General features: G+C 39.3%; 1 protein-coding gene across 2 annotated transcripts in view; it reads left to right on the forward strand.

The window, feature by feature from the left end:
• DCC (DCC netrin 1 receptor) overlaps positions 1-22,521 on the forward strand; it is a 928,337-nt gene extending 905,816 nt beyond the window's left edge. For both annotated transcript variants that reach the window (XM_037902678.2, XM_043547198.1), the window contains exons 28-29: positions 13,315-13,457; positions 16,042-22,521. In XM_037902678.2, coding sequence (XP_037758606.1) covers positions 13,315-13,457; positions 16,042-16,131 — 233 coding nt within the window. In that variant the 3' untranslated portion in view covers positions 16,132-22,521. The remainder of the gene's footprint in view (positions 1-13,314; positions 13,458-16,041) is intronic.
• The last annotated feature ends 377 nt before the right edge of the window (positions 22,522-22,898 follow it).

A 22,898-nucleotide genomic window follows, 5' to 3' on the forward strand; every position in this document is an offset into this window, starting at 1 on the left:
CCATCTTAATGTTAATATCCCCTTTTGATCTCTGAATCAATAAGAACATAAGAAAGGCCATACTGGGTCAGACCAAAGGTCCATCTAGCCCAGTATCCTGTCTTCCAACAGTGGCCAATTCCAGGTGTCCCAGAAGTAATGAACAAAACAGCTAATCATCAAGTGATCCACTTCAACAAACTCTGGTTCCAAGTGCCTAGTCAGTGACTTCCACCAGTTCAGCAGTTTGAGTTGCTTAAAAGCTTGGCTGCAAAGCTGTACTGGTGACTATTATTTTTTGTATTTAATTTAAATGATTTTAATAGATTATAATAAATTTAGGCCTTAAATTTCAAACTTAATTTACAATAGGTTTACTTTTAAAAATTGAACCTCTATTTCATTTAAATATGACATTTTAAAAAAAAATCTGATTTTGATTTTTTTAAAAAAAAGAATAATTGATTTTTATCCACCCTGCTCCATGGCATTTGCACCCTCCAGGAGCCTGCAGTCACTTCTCGTGGCCACTCCCCGTCCCCCCTTTGTGAGCTCAGCTCTAGAGATTCAGTCTCTTTTGAACTTTTTCTCTCAACTGATCCCTCTGGCTCCTGGCCATTGCTGCTGCTTTGCCCTGGAGCAGCCCCTTCACCCCCTCTCCCCGCCCCCAAACCAAGGGGAGGCCAGGTAGTGGCACCAGGTTCCCCTTCACCAAGGGTTTTCAGTTCCATCTGGGCTCCAGAGGATCTCTGCTGGCAGGGGAAGACTCTCTGGGAAACACACTGAATCTGCGCACCTTCTGATCCCACCGTCCCCGCTTCTGGGTCTGTGCTGGCCTTCTCTGGGCCACAGGCTCCACAGCCCAGGCCCCAACAATGACTCCACTGGCGATTCTGGCCCATTACCCTTCTCTACCTCTTCTCCCCTCCCTCCCCATCATACTCAGCCCCAGAGGACCCAGCCTGGCAGCCACTGGCCATAACATCATGTGCCGAGGCTGAAGAGTGTCACACCTTTATCCAGCTGATGAGGGAGCGGAGAATCTGAATCCAGTTCCCTCTGCAGCCAGCTCCCTGCCTGGGCAAAGTGCTTCTGTTATTCACAGTACAGAGCACAGGTCCCCAGAGCAGACACATGGGCAAAGGTACCTCCACTATGCTAAAGCATCTTGGGGGACACGCTGCAAGGTTGCTGGAGAGGTGATGGGCTGCCACTGGGCTGGCAAGGTGCTGCCGTATTGGCTCGCGAGACCCCCTGGGGTGCTGAACCAAGGGTGGGAGATATAGGCACAGGGAGTACCGCTGGGGCTGCTCGCTGAGTTAAAGATAGTTGAGTTGAAGATAAAAGACAGGAACAGACAGGAACCATCTGGTTACATTGTTAACCTCTAACAAGATATATGTAAACACAGACCAATACAATCACTACCTTCTTCCAGTTCTTCTAAGAATGCAAGTCTACATTTCAAAGCGTGAGTCAATCTAATATGGCTTGGCTCAGTGTCACAAAGGTGGAGGAGGAAAATCTTTTTCGGATGTATGAATATGCAGTTGAGATTGTGTTCATTATCACTGATCAGCAACATCCATTTTATACTGTCAGCTCACTGATCTCATTGCATATTTCCTGAGGAGAGATGAAAAGCCTTTTTTCTTGTTGAGAATTAAAAGACAAAGAGGATCAATGTGGTGATGTAAAGTAAAACACTAACAGTCACCGGATTTTTCATGGAATTCTGACAAATGTGTTAACTTCATATAACGGAATTGTAAGAAAACATCATAATACCCAATTGAAATTTGTGAGTGTCTTCATGGTCTTAAAGTTTATAGCTGTAATTTTGATGGAGAGGCCCTGAAAGGACAGAACAAACATCTCATATGTTTCAAGGCTTTGACTTTCATCTTCTACGTGTTAACATTCTCTGTGATTGTTTTAATCTTCAAGTGTCCTTTCTATACCCACCATTTGTTACATCTATCATGAAGACTTATTACATTAAAAATAAGGCTTGTCAACATCCTTCAAAAGTCTTCCCAATTGGCAATTCCATGAAATAGCTGGTACTGTACGTTTGAAATTCACAAAATGACCTCTTCCTTTTTCTCTTTTCTGTTTGCCTTTTTGAATTTCTTTCCCCACGATATCAAAGTTACCCAAATGAAACTTTGGCTCTTTTTAAAAGCATCTCCCCTATAGAATGAGTCAAGCCGCTGTTCATTATCATCTGGGAAAGTCATTTTTAAAGCTCCATTTTTACCAATGATGTAAATATCTTTTTATTTCTTTCATTTTTTTTTTACTTATAGTGTAAAACAGTCTAGTCTTCAAATATTTTTCATATGCTTTCACATTCCATTCCCTTGAGAGGCACCATCTCACTTAATGGGGACATTCTGCCATGTAGTTACAAGCAAGCTCAGAACTACATTTAAACAGCTAGAACACACACTTTAGTACAGTCAGTATCAAATAACCCGTTAGTTGTCTTTGATCCTTTTGTGATTGTTGTGGAACTGAAAGGGGAAAAAAAGACCTCTTCACATTGCAGTATTCATAACCGTCCCCAGAAACCCCTCTACAAATATTTAATTCATAACAATAAAAACATCACATTTATTTATTACTAACTAAAAGAATAAAGATTCAAGTTTTGTCTGTCACCTTCTTTATAGTCAGAAGCATCTGAGACTGAAGAAAGTATTAAATGAAATGCTTAAATATCTTTTAATGTGACTGTAGTACCTTACTTAGTCATTCGTGGTCCAATCCTGCAGAGTGTCTCACAATTCTGTTAATGCTGCAAGGAAATGGCTCAGTTCTTACAAAACTAAAGACTTAATTCAGCCCCAGTATAAAGAATATCTATTATAGATTAAATATATTAATATTCTATACTGAAACTATTTATGCTTAAAGTTAAGCAGGTGTTTAAATGCTTTGCAAAATTGGGAGCCTATATAGGAAATAAGGCCCCGATCCTAGTAAACGTTTATGCATGTGCTTAACTTTACTACTATTAATTGTCCCATGAAAATCAAATACATGTATAAATGTTTGCTGGACTGGGGACTAACTGGAATTCTGCCAAGTCTGTTGGGAGCTGTTTCCTTTTTAAAGGCAAACTCTCTATATGATTGGCAAAGAATCCTGTGGCACTTTATAGACTAACAGATGTATTGGAGCATAGGCTTTCATGGGTGAATACTTTTTCTTTTGCTGCAGGATGGCTACCTTTAAATCTGCTATTGTGTGTCCAGGGAGGCTTAATTGTTCTCCTACAGGTTTTTATATATTGCCATTCCTAATATCTGATTTGTGGATAAATGGAGACGTAAAAGGATAAATGGACACAAACCAGATATTAGGAATGGCAATATACAAAAACCTGTAGGAGAACACTTCAGCCTCCCTGGACACACAATAGCAGATTTAAAGGCTTGAGCATTGGCCTGCTGAACCCAGGGTTGTGAGTTCAATCCTTGAGGGGCCCATTTAGGGATCTGGGGCAAAAATTGGGGATTGGTCCTGCTTTGAGCAGGGGGTTGGACTAGATGACCTCCTGAGGTCCCTTCCAACCCTGATATTCTATGATTCTATGATTCATCCTGCCGCAAAAAACTTCAGGACCAGACTTCAGAGAGAAACTGCTGAGCTTCAGTTCATTTGCAAATTTGACACCCTCAGCTCAGGATTAAACAAAGACTGTGAATGGCTAGCCAACTACAAAAGCAGTTTCTCCTCCCTTGGCGTTCACACCTCAACTGCTAGAAGAGGGCCTCATCCACCCTGATTGAACTAACCCCGTTATACCTGCCTCTGGAAATTCCCACTACATGCATCTGACGAAGTGGGTATTCACCCGCTTATGCTCCAATACGTCTGTTAGTCAAAAAGGTGCCACAGGACTCTTTGCCGCTTTTACAGATCCAGACTAACACGGCTACCCCTCTGATACTCTCTACATGATGAATCACTGCTGTTATGTGCAAAAAGAAAAGGAGGACTTGTGGCACCTTAGAGACTAACAAATTTATTTGAGCATAAGCTTTCATGAGCTACAGCTCACTTCATCGGATGCATTCAGTGGAAAATACAGTGGGGAGATTTATATACACAGAGAACATGAAACAATGGGTGTTACCATACACACTGTAACGAGAGTGATCAGGTAAGGTGAGCTATTACCAGCAGGAGAGTGGGGCGGGAGAAACCTTTTGTAGTGATAATCAAGGTGAGCCATTTCCAGCAGTTGACAAGAACGTCTGAGGAACAGCAGGGGTGGGGGCGTGGGCAAAAAAAATGAGGAAATAGTTTTACTTTGTGTAATGACCCATCCACTCCCAATCTTTATTCAAGCCTAAGTTAATTGTATCCAGTTTGCAAATTAATTCCAATTCAGCAGTCTCTCGTTGGAGTCTGTTTTTGAAGTTTTTTTGTTGAAGAATTGCCACTTTAAGGTCTGTAATCGACTGACCAAACAGATTGAAGTGTTCTCCGACTAGTTCTTGAATGTTATAATTCTTGACGTCTGATTTGTATCCATTTATTCTTTTACGTAGAGACTGTCCAGTTTGACCAATGTACATGGCAGAGGGGCATTGCTGGCACATGATGGCATATATCACATTGGTAGATGTGCAGGTGAACGAGCCTCTGATAGTGTGGCTGATGTGATTAGGCCCTATGATGGTGTCCCCTGAATAGATATGTGGACACAGTTGGCAATGGGCTTTGTTGCAAGGATAGGTTCCTGGGTTAGTGGTTTTGTTGTGTGGGGTGTGGTTGCTGGTGAGTATTTGCTTCAGGTTGGGGGGCTGTCTGTAAGCAAGGACTGGCCTGTCTCCCAAGATTTGTGAGAGTGATGGGTCGTCTTTCAGGATAGGTTGTAGATCCTTGCTGATGCGTTGGAGTGGTTTTAGTTGGGGGCTGAAGGTGATGGCTAGTGGCGTTCTGTTATTTTCTTTGTTGGGCCTGTCCTGTAGTAGGTAACTTCTAGTACTCTTCTGGCTCTGTCAATCTGTTTCTTCACTTCAGCAGGTGGGTATTGTAGTTGTAAGAATGCTTGATAGAGATTCTGTAAGTGTTTGTCTCTGTCTGAGGGGTTGGAGCAAATGCGGTTGTATCGTAGAGCTTGGCTGTAGACAATGAATCGTGTGGTGTGGTCTGGTGAAAGCTGGAGGCATGTAGGTAGGCATAGCGGTCAGTAGGTTTCCGGGATAGGGTGGTGTTTATGTGACCATTGCTTATTAGCACCGTAGTGTCCAGGAAGTGGATCTCTTGTGTGGACTGGTCCAGGCTGAGGTTGATGGTGGGATGAAAATTCTTGAAATCATGGTGGAATTCCTCAAAGGCTTCTTTTCCATGAGTCCAGATGATGAAGATGTCATTAATGTAGTGCAAGTAGAGTAGGGGCATTAGGGGACGAGAGCTGAGGAAGCGTTGTTCTAAGTCAGCCATAAAAATGTTGGCATACTGTGGGGCCATGCGGGTATCCATAGCAGTGCCGCTGATTTGAAGGTATACATTGTCCCCAAATGTGAAATGGTTATGGGTGAGGACAAAGTCACAAAGTTCAGCCACCAGGTTTGCCGTGACATTATCGGGGATACTGTTCCTGACGGCTTGTAGTCCATCTTTGTGTGGAATGTTGGTGTAGAGGGCTTCTACATCCATAGTGGCCAGGATGGTGTTTTCAGGAAGATCACCGATGGATTGTAGTTTCCTCAGGAAGTCAGTGGTGTCTCGAAGATAGCTGGGATTGCTGGTAGCATAGGGCTTGAGGAGGGAGTCTACACAGCCAGACAATCCTGCTGTCAGGGTGTCAATGCCTGAGATGATGGGGCGTCCAGGATTTCCAGGTTTATGGATCTTGGGTAGCAGATAGAATACCCGAGGTCGGGGTTCCAGGGGTATGTCTGTGCGGATTTGTTCTTGTGCTTTTTCAGGGAGTTTCTTGAGCAAATGCTGTAGTTTCTTTTGGTAACCCTCAGTAGGATCAGAGGGTAATGGCTTGTAGAAAGTGGTGTTGGAGAGCTGCCGAGCAGCCTCTTGTTCATATTCCAACCTATTCATGATGACGACAGCACCTCCTTTGTCAGCCTTTTTGATCATAATGTCAGAGTTGTTTCTGAGGCATTGTATTCTGCTCGGCTGAGGTTATGGGGCAAGTGATGCTGCTTTTCCACAATTTCAGCCTGTGCATGTCGGTGGAAGCACTCTATGTAGAAGTCCAGTCTGTTGTTTCGACCTTCAGGAGGAGTCCACCCAGAATCCTTCTTTTTGTAGTCTTGGTAGTGTGTACGGTAACACCCATTGTTTCATGTTCTCTGTGTATATAAATCTCCCCACTGTATTTTCCACTGAATGCATCCGATGAAGTGAGCTGTAGCTCACAAAAGCTTATGCTCAAATATATTTGTTAGTCTCTAAGGTGCCACAAGTACTCCTTTTCTTTTTGTGGATACAGACTAACACGGCTGCTACTCTGAAACCTGCTGTTATGCGTTGATCCTTCCTGCAATGGTAACAGGCTAGTTAATTAGTTAACAGCTTGACTTTTACCTGAGCTCACTTGGTCTATTTCTTATAGTCTTTTGAATGTCTGCCTAATTAGCTTTTAAATCCCTCGAGAGCATGTAAACATTCAGTCAGCTTCTGCCTTTTGAGCCTAGCAATTTCTTACTTTAAAATGATTCCCAGATTGCAAATTCCCACTTTACGGTGAAACTGGGAAAATACAATGTGTAATAGATAAAATTGTTAACCTCATCAAACATAGTATTTCCTCTCATTCTCAGTATTGTTCAATGAAACCTTAAAAGTAAGTTTTAAAAACTCTCTGCGTAAATGGGGGTGGGGGGGAAATACCACTCTTTAAATAACTGCATGTCTGTAAATGAAAGAGTTATTTTCAAAAAAAGAGAGTGACTCTAAATGTATGAGTTATACACATGACATGTTAGGGTCCTGGGGGTTGAGTGGGGAGGAATTGGCTACATGTCTTACTGAGGGACTGATCCAACCCTAACAATTCCATGAGCTGTACTAGCTGGAATGGAGAAGGGGGTGGGGAATTCATTTAGAATTAAAATTGACAGCATGTTATTGTCCTCCAATACTCTTTATGGAGTCAGTGGATTCAATACCAGTAAGTTAAAAACTGGAACCATTAAAGTATGCCCATACACCTCTTAGAGCAAAATTCTCTTTTCAGATCCTGATACCTTGCTCAGCCTGCCTTGATGTTCATGGCTGCACACTTGTAGGAAGAACAGAATATAAGAAAGGAATGTAGGAACTGCCATATTGAATCACACCCGAGTGGTCCATCTAGTTAGGGACCCTTTTTCTTACAGTGGTTAGAACCAGATGCTTCAGAAGAAAGTGCAAGAAATCCTATAGTGGACAATTATGGAATTATCTTTCCATCTGAAATATTGCTTCTTGCATGCAATATATTTACAGTTATCTTCATTTAATGATGTTACAGAATACTTATTTGCCCACCGATGTGCAGTGCTGTTGAAATCTAATGCAGAGTGACATCACATGCTCAATAAGGCCTTCTGAAATAAGATACTAGCTGGAATTTTCACCTAGCAACCGTATGTTGTATAACTAATGAGCAAATGAAGTGTTTAATTAATAACCCTTCTGAGAAATAAAACTTTAAAACAGTAAATTCATGCTGTGGCTACTTAGAACTACACCTGATGAGCGCTGTCATTTTTCTCTTCATGAGCTGGCAGTTCCTATTTTTCTTCTAAGGGTCCTGCTGGGTTTGGAAGCATTAGAAACTAATGTTGTTAATTTAATTAGTAATTCATTTGCATATATGAGCTTACTTACCACATCAACCTTCTGTGTCCAGTGTATTTTTTGAAAGGTCTGCTTGGTCTTTTTAATATTCTTTGTTTCTTTCTTGTATGTACAACTCATGAAATTATATACTGTGTGTGGTTTGATAATGGTCTGTAAACATTTACTGGGGAACTTTAAATGTAGGGTTACTTAAGTAACATTTTCTGGTTGTCATTTTAGTTACAAGCTTAGAAATTGCCTGTTGTTTTTGTGAGCTGAAGGGGAAACAAAATGCTAATTGTCAATTTGGCTTTTCTCTAACAATATCCAGGAGGGAACATCTGTCTTTGTACAGAAAAGCAGCTCTTTAAGGCCAATTACTATAATGAGTTACATATTAGTAACAGGATTTTTACCAGGGGATTTACAGGTACAAATATGCATTACAGCAGGAATAATTGTAGCAGAATATTTCTGCAGTTCACATAAACTCATTCTCCTCCATGTAAAATGTTTACTTTCTCCCCAAATCCATGAAGATCAAGCAAGTCACAGTATGAAGTCATTTGTTGAAAGAAACATTATACAGTATAGCTGTGCTAACCAGTGAACAAGCATGGTGCAAGTCTGACTAGCAATTGTTTAGTTTTATTCTTTGTTATGTTACAGTGGTACCCAAAGGTTCCAGTCAAATTGTACTGCAATAGGAATCTGAATAAATATATTTTTAGTGGGCCCTTTGGGTGCTAATATAAATAAAAATAAATCCTACAGTTACAGAAGTCACAGTTGCACTCTTTTTCTTCATAGGTTACTCTTAGTGCTTTAAAAACTTATAAGAAGGTATGGTCCCTGCCCATACCAGCTTACAGTTTATTGCATTTTTTATCTGTATTACCATAGCACCTGGAATCCCCAGTCATAGATCAGAACTCCATTGTGCTGGGCGCTGTACAAACACAAAACAAAAACCAGTCTCTGCCCCAGGAAGCTTACAAGCTAAGTATAAGACAAGAGACAACAGATGGATACAGACAGATCAGGGAGTATGAGTGAACAATAAGACAGTATCGGTCAGCATGATAGTCTGTAGTCTGTGCACACCAGCACCTAAATTGTGTTTTTACCTTTTTACATCTTTAATATTTTAAAAATATTAAACACTTACTTTGCTCATTAGTTATATAATATATGACTGCCAGATGCACATTCCAGGCAGTGTCTTGTTTCAGAAGGCATTACTGAACACTTTGTATTACTCTGCTTTATATTTCAGCAGCATTGCACATCAGCATACAAACAATTGAAGTAAGCTCTAAACCTAGGTGGATGCATGGCTTGAGGCCCAGATGCTATGGTCACAAAGACCAAGCAAGTTCTTGTAACAACAATATGTTGTGTATTGTACAGACAGTATATTGGGAGAACAGGCTTGCATTATTTTATTCTGTACCACATCAGCGGAATCAAGGATATGTTCCCATTCAAATTGTTCCTGAACTCCAGTGAGCACTGGTTGGAAGAAAAGGAAGGAGGAGGAGGACCTATCACTTATATAGTGCTTTTCATCTCTAGATGTCAAAGCGCTTTACATAGGGAGAGCAGTATAATTATTCCTATTTTACAGATGGTAAAACTGAGGCACAGGGAGGGAAATGACCTGCCCAAGACACCCAGGAAACCAGTGGCGGGGCTAGGAATTGAACCGGGATTGCTTGAGTCCCTTAAAAGCCTATAGGAGTCAAGGGCAGCCAGGCATAAATAAAACAATGCTGATTGAATTCAGAGCTTGCAAAAGGCGCTGCCTGGATAGTACTGGAAACAGAAATCCTATTTTATTCACAACAGATATAGCACAGGACCCTTCACTGTGCCTCAACTGGGACCCAGAGGAATCACTTTTGTGATTGCAATCAGTCATTGGTCTCTCCAGTGAGACCTCCAACAAGAGTGGTAGCTATAATTGTGGGTTTGTGATATGGAGGCCGATGTACTTTCAGAATGTGTGTATGCCACACTGAAGTCTCTAGTCATGTGTTTGAAGTTCAGTATATGCTGAAGCGTTTTGCTCAGTTGGAGCCCCAGCCTTTCACAACTGGACTGAAACCACTCTACTGTTTCACATATAGTGGACCACTGAACATTGATCACTACAAACATTGGTAAAATTCACACCTGTGACCCATAGGTGAAAGGCCCCCAGGATTGTGGGCTTGGGTCATCCAGGCTTCTCAGCCAGTTTCTGGTCTCTGCTCCTGCTGTTTCATATGGACAGATACCTACAGAGCGCATTTTGAAACTACAAACAAAAGGGTATTAATAATTTATAGAGCCAGATTCTCAGCTGGTGTAAATGGACACAGTTCCATTTAAATCAATATAGATACACCCATGTACGCCCTCTGACTCTTAATGTTTTTCTTTGTGTAAATAGAATTTAAAAGTTCAGGTTTGGATGGTTTCTCATTTTATCTTGAGAGCTTTGTCTTCTTCCTCTGCATGCCTTACAACACGTACTGATTTCTTATAATATCAAATGGATTCTGATGCCACAGCCAGGGTCCGGAAATTGCTTGATCAAACACAAATTTTAAAGAATGCTTCCATCAATGCAAATGAGGGTGTCTGCATTCACTTCAACATCAGCAGAAATCCTTTAATAGCCAAAAAAAGAGGGAAAAAAGCCTCTTCCCTTTTGAAAATCACTTTTCTCTGAGGAAATGGAAGCTAAACACATTTTCTTTCTTAAAAATTTTACTTGAATTTGTAAAAAGAAAAGGAGTACTTGTGGAACCTTAGAGACTAACAAATTTATTTGAGCATAAGCTCACTTCATCAGATGCTGTAGCTCACGAAAGCTTATGCTCAAATAAATTTGTTAGTCTCTAAGGTGCCACAAGTACTCCTTTTCTTTTTGCGGATACAGACTAACATAGCTGCTACTCTGAAACTTGAATTTGTGACATTCAAGAGATTTTATCTGTTGGCGATATCTGTGTCTTCTAGTCTTTCTTTGAAGTACTGGGAAGTTTGGAGCACCAGTTATTAAAGAACTCTTTTAGCTACTAAACTGGAGCAAGCAAAGGGTTTGTATCTTTTTAGTGATCTCTTTTAGTCAGTATTGACTTTCCTTTTTTGTTGTTGTTTCAGTTAAACTTGTATTATCAAAGAGCTTGATACATGGGTCTCTTTTCCTTTTAGTCTTTGTCTTATAATTCTTTATTGGAAGTTACTTATAACTAATGTGCTAGGGGACTCTCTAATGGGGGGGATTTCATTCTCTCTTTGCTCTTCTGTGTTTCTTCTGCTGCGGGTCCTGAGTATTTTAGTTCTGTTATACACATTTTAAACTAATTAAAAATGTAAAAACAATTCTTTGAAATGCAAGGGAATTAATCTGCAGCTTTTGTCCCCAGGCTACTCACTAGAGCTGTAAAAATACTAAAAACTATCATGACTGCAATCCGTTATTTGGAGTAGGGGAGTACTTTCTCTGCTCCAGCTGCAGCAGCTGCCTTTCCTACCATAGTAGAGTTATTCCTCTTGGTAGAACCACTGATGGCCCCAGAGAATTACTCTTCATGATCTATTAATGATCTACAATGACTGAGCTCATCAGGTTGGAACCTACTGGGGAAGAACAAGAGCAATGAATGATTAAAGTTAAACCCTATAATTTAGAAAGGACAGTCTGGATTTAAATAGAGGCTGGATAAGTTGTATGACCAAAACTGATATTTGCTTGTTAAAATAGGATAATCAGTTCTCATGTCTCGGGGTGTCAGATATTTCCCACCAGGGTCAGGACATCAGGAAGATGGTATTATTGGTGTATTATTTGGCCAGGAGGGATGTTCATGTTCCTCTGAAGCATCACGCATAGGCCACTATTACAGGCAGGATATCAGACTGGATGGTATGATAATCCAATCTGGGAAGGTAAACCCAGATCTTCAAAAGTATTTAGGCACTTTATTCCCAATGATTTAATCTATACATGGAGGAGGGAGAGCAAACTGATGTAGTAATAGACATAGAAAATATTATATAATGCCATCTTGCACCTTCTCCTAGCATCTTTAATACAAGTATTTTATAGCATTTTACAAACATTAATTAATTAAGCCTAACATGACTCCGATACTACAGAGATAGTGGTGGTTTTAAGACCATATCTAGATATAATTCACCTATGTGAGGTAAGTAATTATTATTGTACCCATTTTACACATGGGTAGACAAAAGCACAGACATTTTAAATGCTTTGCTCCTAGTAACATTATGGGAGATAAGGAGGGGAGGCTGGTGGGCCAGACTCATTCATTCATATATTTTTTTGGTTTTGATTCCCAGAGAGACAAATGAAGTGAATAAAAAAATGTCTTGCACAGTATAGAAAATGGAGCATTGTCCCTAACAGGATCATCTGTATTAGCAGCGATCTCCTGACAACTGATAGCAGCCATGCTTTGAGAGAGATTCCACAACGCTAGCAAGAAATGTACTCTGCCAAACAAATTTCAATCTGGAGAGTGCTGATAACCTGGGCATATCAACCTAAAATGTACCGTAGGAAGCAAATATGCATTGCAGTGGTTGAGTGTCCATAGAGGCAAGGTAGAAGAGAGTCAGATTAAGGGATATTCAAGAGAAGGGATAAAGTAGATGCAATGGACTGAGTTGGCTTTACACAACTGATAGTGTGGGACTTTTACCAGTGACTTCAGTGGGAGCAGAGTTATGCCAAAGCTGACCATTTTTGAAAACCTCACCTCTAATAGTATGAGTCCTTGATATGTGCCCGATTTCTTTAATGAATACTATACATTTTATTTCATATGGTACCGTTCATTCTCAAACCATTCCAGTGTCTTTAAAATCAGAGTCATATACTTTGTGCAGTAGCCAGACATTATGTCAGCAGCAATAGTTTCCACATATCCATGAGCATCAGAAGTTATTGTATGTAGAGAGGACACATTGACCACAACACTGGTTTTATTACTGGTTGTTTTAAAAGATAAAACATGAGAGAGGACCTTTAATTTCCACCAGAAAAACCACCGGGGACCTCATTATAATGTCTCATTAGACGAGTGGCAAGTAGCAACCCTTACTTCTCCCACCACCCACAATGCTGAAGTGTTAGTACTGGGCAGGATTTTAAGTCCTATTTTGGGAGATGAGCCCACCATGGTCTGGCCTAGTGGCAAAAATAGCTGCCATCTGGATTACAAACACATCCCAAAATACCTGACAATCCGAATATGGCAGCAATAGGATTTAGAGCTTGCTCACAGTGAAATCTAATTGACAGAGTTTTAACAAGAGCGTTCCAATTGGCATTGGTTTCCCTTCAGGAAAGAAGCAATATAAGAACATTTGGAAAAGATAATCTGTATTTAGGATTGAAAATATAAAACCAATTATAACCAGTTAAATCAAGTGCATTTTGCATAGAAGGCTTAAACCTCATTGTTCCCCTATATGTATTATTCATACATTATTATTGTGATTTGTTTCCTCTTTCAGGGCCTAATCTTCCCAAGGCTCAGGTTAAAACAGCATCACTTGGATTAGCTGGAAAAGCACGATCCCCTCTGCTTCCAGTCTCGGTGCCAACAGCCCCAGAAGTGTCAGAAGAGGGCCACAAACAGACAGAGGATCCAGCTAACGTAAGAACAATCTTAAAAAAAACAAGAGTCTCATCGCAAATCATATTAACTTTAAGTGAAGGGTCATAGTTGTAAATCATATTCTGTGCAATCATTTTAGTTGAACAGCTTCATCTCTGCCTACTTGATGTATTAGGTTATACCAGTGAGTAGCAGTTAAGGAACAACAGGTCTGATCCAAAGCCTGCTAGCGTGAGTAAGAATCTTTCTGTTGACTTCAGTGGCCTTTGGATCTGGGCCTGTGTCTGATAGAGATGGACAGATAACCTGTATTCTGTGCACACATAATTCATATTGTTACTTACATGATCTCTTTTGTACCGACTGAGAGATCAAAACAATTCTAGTTGTCAAGCATGGGATCCAGAAGGAGAAAGGGACTGATGGAAGAGAGAATGAATGAGAAAACTGATGTCAGAAAAAATAAGTTAAGGAATAAAAGATTATAAAGTAATACCAGACAATGGAGAGAGAAAATAATGTGAAAGGGATAGGTAAGATGAAAAGAAAGGATCAGAGGGAAAAGATGTCTGAAAAAATAATCAGAAAATTTAAAACGATCCCAATCTTAGATGCAGTACTTTACAAAAGGTGGGGAAAGAGCAAAAGAAACTGAATAGGAAGAAAAAAATAAGGGAGACAGGCTGTTATGTACAATCTATTTTCATTTCCTTACATGTGAGAGTGGCTTACTAGGCATCATGAGACAGGTTCATCTGGCATCTTGTCACCTAATCCTCTTATGTTTGAAACCTTGGGGAAGGGAAAAAGCAAGAAATCTGCTTTTGACATGCACAGAGAGATTTTTGGTCTGCTGCCCATAGAAATGTAGAACAGTTAAATTATGTTCCCTCTTATTGTTAGTAGTATCATAAGCAATGTGCTATTGTGTTGTTCTGAGAGAATTCGTCTCATGTTACATTAGAGTAATGGCCGTCAAAGTGTGGAGCCATCTCCAAAAAACTGGTTTTTATTACCTGACCCTTTCCTAACCCAGTAGCTTTTTTTCTAGTGATGCTTATGCTGCCAGTGGCTCTTTGTAATGTTGATAATAATGCTTAGCACTGACTCTTGTAAATGCAGATCTACTTGCAGGATTTATGCCCTGGTTCTTTTATCCACAGATCTCAAAGCTCTTTCCAAAGCAGATAAGATAAATATCCTCGTCTAACTAAAGAAGTTTCTTTTCAAACTTCTTTACTCCCCTTGCTGTGTTGGGATTTTTTTTTCCTGATTCTGGCAATCACCTGGACCTTCGCTCAACAAGTGTAACATGATTCCATGATTTAGAGTCTAACCCTGCAACAGCAATGGGACTGAAACCACTAGTGCTTGGAATGAAGGGTAGTGCTGAGCCAGCGCACCAGTGGGTAAAATCCAGTACTGAACAATGTGGTCACAGAGCAGTCCTGTGGGTTACTGCAGCCTTACTATTTCTCTGAACTTCTTCCAAGCCCTGCTGGCTTTACCGCAGAGAGGAGATAAGGGACACGGAGTCTTGTATTGGGGGAAGAGAAATGAAAATGACTTACTTGATAAAATTACTGACATAAAGAGTAATTTAGCACAGAACATTTGATTACATGAAATGCTATTTCGGCTCTAAACATCTTATAACAGCAGCGCAATTTATTTCCCAAGAGGGACACTTTTCAAACTCAGCAAGTGTGTGAGCACTTGTAGGAAATAATGACAGGAGTTAATAGGCTCTTCAGGTAGTCAGAGTTTTGGGGGTGGAGGGGTGAATTGTGGGAGTTTTTTAAGTTTATTTCTGCAGAGGTACGATTATGCTATTGGATTCTTAACTTTGTCCAGACCTTTAGGCTGCAGATTTCCCACAGTGCTTTCAAATCATTTACTTTGAAAAGTCCCACATAAATAACTAGTGTTTGAGTTCTCGCTCAGTGAATCAAAAGCAGAGAATCATTCATTTTACTCTTGTCTCCATAACTTTTGAGGTCAGTGGTTCCCAATGATAGGTACATTTGCCGGTCATTTAAGGTTTCATGACAGGTACTCAGTCGGCTGTCCAATGTACTTCCCTCTCCACTGTTGTCACAGACCCTAATCCTGCAGGGTACTGAATACCTCCTGCAAGGCGCTGGGTGCCCTCAAATCCCATTAACAGCAATGGTAAGAGTTAAGACTCACTGGCTACAATGGGAGTTGGGAGTGCTCAGCTCCTGGCAGAATCAGGCCCTTCATTACGAACTCCAGGAGCAGCCTCTGTAGTACATCCCAGTGCACCATGGCTGCATTCCCATTCCTTTGTTCAGTCTCATGCCAGTCTGGAATAATCCAAGATTTGGAGTACTGCAAGCAACACTGCTGGTGGAAGGCATATACTCATCACAGAGTTTGGTCCTTGAGTTCACCAACTAGATATCTAGGAGAGGAGGTTGCTGACTGCAGTGGAAGGAGAGCAAGGAGGTGACGGGGTCTCCGTTGGGCAAAGTGATGAATCTGAGAACAACTGTTTTAATGCATTGTTTCAAGTGGCTCTGCCCCTCCTTGTCTTTTCTGTGTCCTTTAAAACAGATTTTGGTTATTGCTCACATTGACTGTTGATTTGGGTTTTTTGCAGGTATATGAACAGGATGATCTGAGTGAACAAATGGCCAGTTTGGAGGGGTTAATGAAGCAACTTAACGCTATTACAGGCTCAGCCTTCTAACAGCTGTTGATGAATAGATAAATTGTATTATCCAGGAACATTGCAGCATACAAGTACTTCATATATGCCACACACATACACAACCCCATAAAACCACCCTTTCTGCAGTACCACTCATTCAACGTAAGGAAGAGTCTTGATGCGTCCTAAAAAATAAATAACAAAAAATATGTTACATTACCATAGATCAAGCATCTAAAGCAATTAAAGTGCAGCCCTTGCAAATAAGTGAAACAACTACAGCAGAGACCAAGGTGATGCCACTTGATTGCTCATTTTGATCTGTTAGCCTTTGTAATACTTGAGGTGTCATGACTATCTCACATTTTACTTAATAGAGGTGTATAGTTCTTGGTGAAAATCTAGTTTTACGTCATTCAAATGTATTTTTAAACATATACCACGCCATAATTTGTCAGGGTGGAAGTTCACTCTTTGGGGTTTTTTTGTTTTTTATATACTTTTTTTACATGAAAGCACCTGTAACAAATAATCACGACACAGCACCAAAGGATTGGAAGTGTTACCAACAGCACAAAACCAGACAAATAACTCCCATTTCTTTTGTAATTTCAATCACTCATCTTGCACAAGCGGTGTGCATTAGCGAGTTGCTGTAAAATCCACCCATTTTTGCAAGTATTTGGAAATCCTCCCATATGTAACATTTTATATCTGGCTACAGAGAACGGGAACATAAAAAAACCTGCATTGGTGGCTCGCTGCCAGCTGCCGTATGCTTACAAAAAGAAGATATGGTATGCAATCTTCTCTGACACACACTAATGATGTGCTTAAACTTGGAATAGAACACTTCTAAATATGGGTGGCCTTTGTGCCAGACTGCACTGTGATGACATTTGAAAGCTCCTCCAGGGCCACCTTTCACAGCAGCAAAGAGGAAAACGGGGTGAAGTTCCTCCCATCCTTTCTCTACTGCTCCACCTCTTGTTTGAGACTGCTCGGTTCCATTAACTCTGTGATTCAGTCACCAATGGCTTCTCCTTAACTCAGTGAAGGCTGCAGAAATTGGAAAGCAACCCTCAGTCAGGCACAGTGAAAGATAAGACTTATCGGTTAACAGTGATGGACACATCACAGTTTTTACAGACAAGCAACAAATCCAAGAAAATGAATTCAGAAACTGTGTTGCATAATTGGGAAACAAATTACAGGTGCTTGATTGCAGTAGAATATTCCTTGTTCAGTCATAGTTAAAAAACAACCAACCAATCACAATTTAGCATCAGGACACTGCTGTAAACTTAGAGGAACCCTTTCAGTGTTTTCCTCCCTCTTCTAGTAGTCTAGCTTCATATTACAGCGTTTATTGATAACTATAACTGTTTGAATTGACTAAATTTTGTGAGCATACTTTTTATTGCTGAATTTTCAGCTGCATTCAGAGTTAATCCCTGTTTATGCAGCTGAATCACCAAAAGGGAACTAATTTGCATATTTATCAGTTAGGAGGCTGCAAAACCCAATAAGAGAGTTTCAGATGAATTACTCCATTCAGTTCTGCCTTTGATTTCAAGCTTGAGTAGGTCATAATTTTAAAAGAGCATGGAAAGGCCGGGATCTTTACAACCTAATAGTTCCTTTTATTAGGTGGGTAATTATATGTGAATCCCTGAATAAAATATTTGGCGTAAAATGGCACTGTAACAGAAGTAATAATTCAGATTATTTTCTACAGTCATGTATTGGAGAGGAAATCAGATGTGAAGGATGGAATTCAAATGCTTCATTAGGAACTCTAGTGTGTTTGTGAAAATGTTCCTTACCAAAATATATTTTTATTCAATTGACTAAGATTTTAGTCAGATATTTCCTAAGAGTTAAGAAGGTGAGAGGTTGAGTTTTTATGTTCTGTTAGATTTGTAACTAAGAACTTCCACTGAAAACAAAGCAAGCAAATCTGTCATGATGACAACCAAATTCATAGCTTTGGTATTGGATCCCATGATGTTCAGCCTACTACCTTGTTTCTGCAAGGCAGGTTTCAATACAGCTTCTGAAAAAGAGCCTCTTCCCTTCTAGCAGAGATTGTCAATTATTTTGAAATGGGACCATAGGGCCAAATTCTGTACTCCCTTACTCTGGAAAACAGTATCTGACTCATAGGACTTTAACAAGGGGCTTTTAATCATAGAACATTAACCCAAAACTGAATATATCCATGGTACAAAATTATCTAAAATATGTGACGGGTGAACCTCAAAAGTTTTGACAGCTGGATTTTGTTTGGATAAGCATCCTAATATTCAGATGCTTATTTGAACATTGGTTATGGTGTTGGCTGTCCTGTGACATGGATTATCATATTCATTTTGTGAATGTGCAACTCCCACTGATTTAAATGTTAGACCCTTGTATGTCTGCAAAATTGGTCTGGATTTCTCTTGAGGACAGCCTTTCTTGTGAATTCTAAAGCATTTCCATCTCTAAATTCAGCCAGAAACTGGAAATTGAAAAAGAAATGCAAAATTTCAGAACCTGAAGAAGATTCAGAACAAGTTTGGTTTTAGATATCTGTGAGTCTTCAGGAAGAGGAGATTCTTAAATTTTACATAGTAATTCAGTCATCCCTAGTTTGTGAGCATTTGCAGTCATACCTGAAAATATAAAGTTAAGTAGCTATTTATTTAATAATCCTACTCAGAGTCTCTGGACTTCCTCTGATAAAGTTTCTGAAGGGCATTATTGCCCAGAGATCCTTCATTTTTCCTGTAGACAAGTTTATTTTCAGTTAGCTTGATATAAGTCACAGGGCTACAGCTTCTTTTCTAGTTATCAAGTGAAATCTTAAAGGAGACTTATGTGCAAAACCTAAACTGTATAAACTGGATTGGCAAGAGGAACAAATGGAGGTAATCTACAATGTTCATAGCTTAGTACTTGTCTAGAGTATTTGGAAAATGGAGAAATTAAAAATTAATCGAAAAACTCGGTTACTTTTTATGTGAAATATGTATTCAATAGGCACAGTTCTACTTTTCCTGGCAAATTTTAAACTCAACTTGCAGCAGAAGCATCTTACTAACTAGAATGAAAGGTTTTAGCATTTCTTGGTATTAGCTAATAGAATGAGCTGTTCTTTCCCATAGTTTATTTATAGGATAGAGAACACAGGAATTTATTTTAGCTCAGATTTTGTCCCCAGTCCTGCAAAGTTGTATTGACTTAGATGAGACAACTCACTTCCGTAAAGTTAAACAGACGGGTTTGAAGGACTGACGCCCATATTAGGACTTCAAAGATATTGACCTTCTACATAAACATCCAAACATGGGAGACTCACATGAGTGTAACGGCACAGAACCTTTAAAGGCATATTTTGATAGTGCTACGTTTGCAGTGAATTCAGCTGTAAAATTTATTTCAGTTTTGACTGATTCCTAAGCTTTCAGAATATTTAAAATGAAAAATTATTGACACTGAATCATTCTCTACCACAAACACCCTCGTAAATGTAAAGAAAGATAAATCAACTTGTAATGAATTTGTAAAGCTGCCATGGGGAAGTAGCTAGCTATTCACACCTAGGAATGGTTTCCTTGGCTGCCATTACAGGTAGCAGATAGACTTTGCAGTCAAGACTTCTGCAGCTGTATATCTTGTATCATATTCATTTTTTGAGAAAGACCTCACAGATGGAATACTGCCAAGAACTTCTTTGTTTAAGAGTCCTCTAGCTTGAGAACTTGGCTGTCAAAGTTAGTCTGGTGATGGTTGGCTTTTTTTTTTTTTTTTTTTTGGAAGGCTTAGTTCAGGAAACCATCCAAACATTTAGTTACTTATCTAAGGCCATTTATCCTTTTGGTTGGTAAACTAGCAGAAAAATTGGTATACTCCCATATGATCTCCATTACTTCATGGTTTGGGCTGGATAATACTGCAAAAGCTGCCCAAACCATGGTGTATGGGAATTTCTGCTTCCTGACCAGAAGAAGCTATGAATTGCAAAGTATCGCAAACTGAAATCATTGTGGCTCCATATGAGTACAGCAGCCACCCAGGTGATTCAGATTGCAGTCTCAAAGGCCTAATTTACCTTTTTGGAGTTTCAAAATAATGTTACCAATAGTTCAGGAGTTATTACTCATTTTCTCCAAACCAGTTAGCCCACCCCTAGTTGTGAACACAATTCCCAGGTTAGTCTCACAACTTTGTATTGTTTAACAAATGAAATCTGAAAATCACCCCACTAATATACAAATATACCACAAACATAAATAGCACCACTCTGATCCACTGAAGGAAAAACTCCATTAACTTAAATGGAAGAAGTATGATGGCCAAGGTATTTGTACATTCAAAGTTTGCCCTAAGAATTTTTTTAACATGAAGAGCAAAATCATAATTTACTAATTCCACATCCTTATTGTAAGAGTGGTTTTGTGAACTGTTGTGTTGATAAAAGGCCTTGTCCTGCTCAGCACTGAAGTGAATGGGAGCTTTGTCATCGAGTTTGGTGGGAGCTGGTGAGTTTTATATTGTGTTATAAAAATGTCCTCTCTTAAATGCAATATTATTCTCAAGTCTGATTTTCCACAGTGTTACTCCAGTTATACACTAATGCAGATTCACTGCAATCAACAGAATTGAATCAACAAAAACTAGAGTAACACACTTGAGAACCAAGGCATCAGTTGTGATACTTTAGAAAATCATGTCTCTTACTGTATCAAGACTCAACCTCATAATGAAATGATTATTTCCATTAGAACATTCTGATCCTGTTTCCAATAGCCCCTTATCCCTTGTTATTTGACAGCCAAATATCTTCATTGAATCCTTTAATTGGCATGCCAAATCTATATTTTATTAAAAATGGCTAGGCCCCAATCTTGCAAACTTAGGGTTGCCAGTTTTGGTTGGATGTATTCCTGGAGGTTTCATCACATGACATAATCTTTAATTAAAGATAAATCTTCGATTCCTGGAGACTCCAGGACAATCCTGGAGAATTGGCAACCTCATGCAAACACTTGTGCATATGGGTAACTTACTGCTGAGCCTACTCACAGTAATAAAGTTAAGCACATGCATATGTGTTTTCAGAGTCAGGGTGTTAAACATTATTGAATCTATATATAAGCATGTAAAAATATGGAAAATAAAAATATTTCAGGTCACAAACATACACATTGTACAGTGTAAATAAGTAACATAAAGGGTGGATAAGATGAAAAGCATTCAGTATTCTGTCAGAAATGGAAGCACTGGAAACTGGATAAAGGAAGCTGATTATTAGCAAAGCCACAAACTACTGAAAGTGATCAGAGATTATTTTTCTTATCTGTTTGACTTGTCTCTCTGTTGGCCAGCAAGTGTCCTGGCTGATTTCAAGTTGAATTTGCTCAGTCTTTCTTTTTAGATCTCAGCAGACAGCATTTTAAGCATCTTCATTCTGACCTTTTTTGATTGGAAAGAAACAATAACAATACAGTACATCTGTCATAAAGCGGCACAGGCCAGAGTCTCTCACTGTATGCTGTACTCGTATTTTGAAGTGCAAGAAAGCAATGTTGGTAGAAGAAGGGAAAACTGCTGTTTTTATTATTGTAAAATATACCTGGCAATTCCTACATTTTTGAATTGTCACCATGTGTAGGATGGGAGGGTTGGGGGGAAGGGTGTACTTTTTATAAGTAATATTTAATTTATTATTTAGAGTGTTTTCTTTTGGATAATTTATGATAAAAGGGAGATCTGGTTGGAAACCTAGAGTTGGCTGTTAAAGCTGCTGTGTCCCATGTCTCAGTGTGTTGTGTTTTGAAACTATATTATTCAGACCTAACTATAAGAGTACTCAAGAGTAACTGGCAAAGATATCTTGCTAAATATTCACTGGTATCTGCCACTGAGGTCACACAAAAGATGGTGACTGTGAAACAGTGACATAAACTGTTAATTAATCGTTAAAACGTTAAGGAAAACAGTGCTCTCTCTTCATTTAAAGGGCTTTGCAAGGTAATTCAAACAAATTGTTAGCCTACTAGTGATACCTTAATCTGGTCGAAATGGGTTACACTACAGCTTTAACTAGCCTTAGTTTAAAAAAAAATCTTGTTGTTACAAAAGGCCTAAAAATGGCATTTTGAGCCTATAAACAGTTTCTTTAAATTGTCAAATTCTAGCATTGTTAACCAAATTAGACTAGTGACTGCAATATTTAAGTGTAAATCTTGTTCTATGCGAAAGGAAACTTGCTTACGATGTAAAAATAAATGACTGTTTCTACACACACTCTTGTATACTACTACATGAAGAAAAAGGGGGTTTTGTAATGCACTGTAGAACAGTCTCATATTCATTTTTATAGAAATGTTATTCCAATGGTGCATTTTTTTGTTTAATAAATAAAGTTTTGATACAAACGTCCTCCTTTTGGTGTACAAAGTTCAGGAATTTTTTATTTGCATTGAGTGACCCAAAGTGAAAACAAGAACATTGACTAGCTTTGTAAGGATTTTTGTTTGTCACAACACAGAAAGGGTAAAAAGTCTGTAAGCTTTATCCAGCTGAATTCACAGAGAGCAACAAAAATTAATTAGGAGGCTAGAGACTGATTTATGAAGAAAGATTAAAGAGTTTGAGTGAGGATGACAGTACAACCCCTAGATACACTGGCAAGCACTTACTCACCCAAGAAGTCCTTTGAGCTCCTCCAGTAGGCAACTGTTCACCAGTACAAGTAAAGTTTGCACGATCTAAATCCGACTAGATAGTTTAGCTTGGTGAGGACAAAGGGTGGGTGA

Source organism: Chelonia mydas, chromosome 5 (genome assembly GCF_015237465.2).
Source record: "Chelonia mydas isolate rCheMyd1 chromosome 5, rCheMyd1.pri.v2, whole genome shotgun sequence".
In the NCBI taxonomy this organism is placed as follows: domain Eukaryota; kingdom Metazoa; phylum Chordata; order Testudines; family Cheloniidae; genus Chelonia; species Chelonia mydas.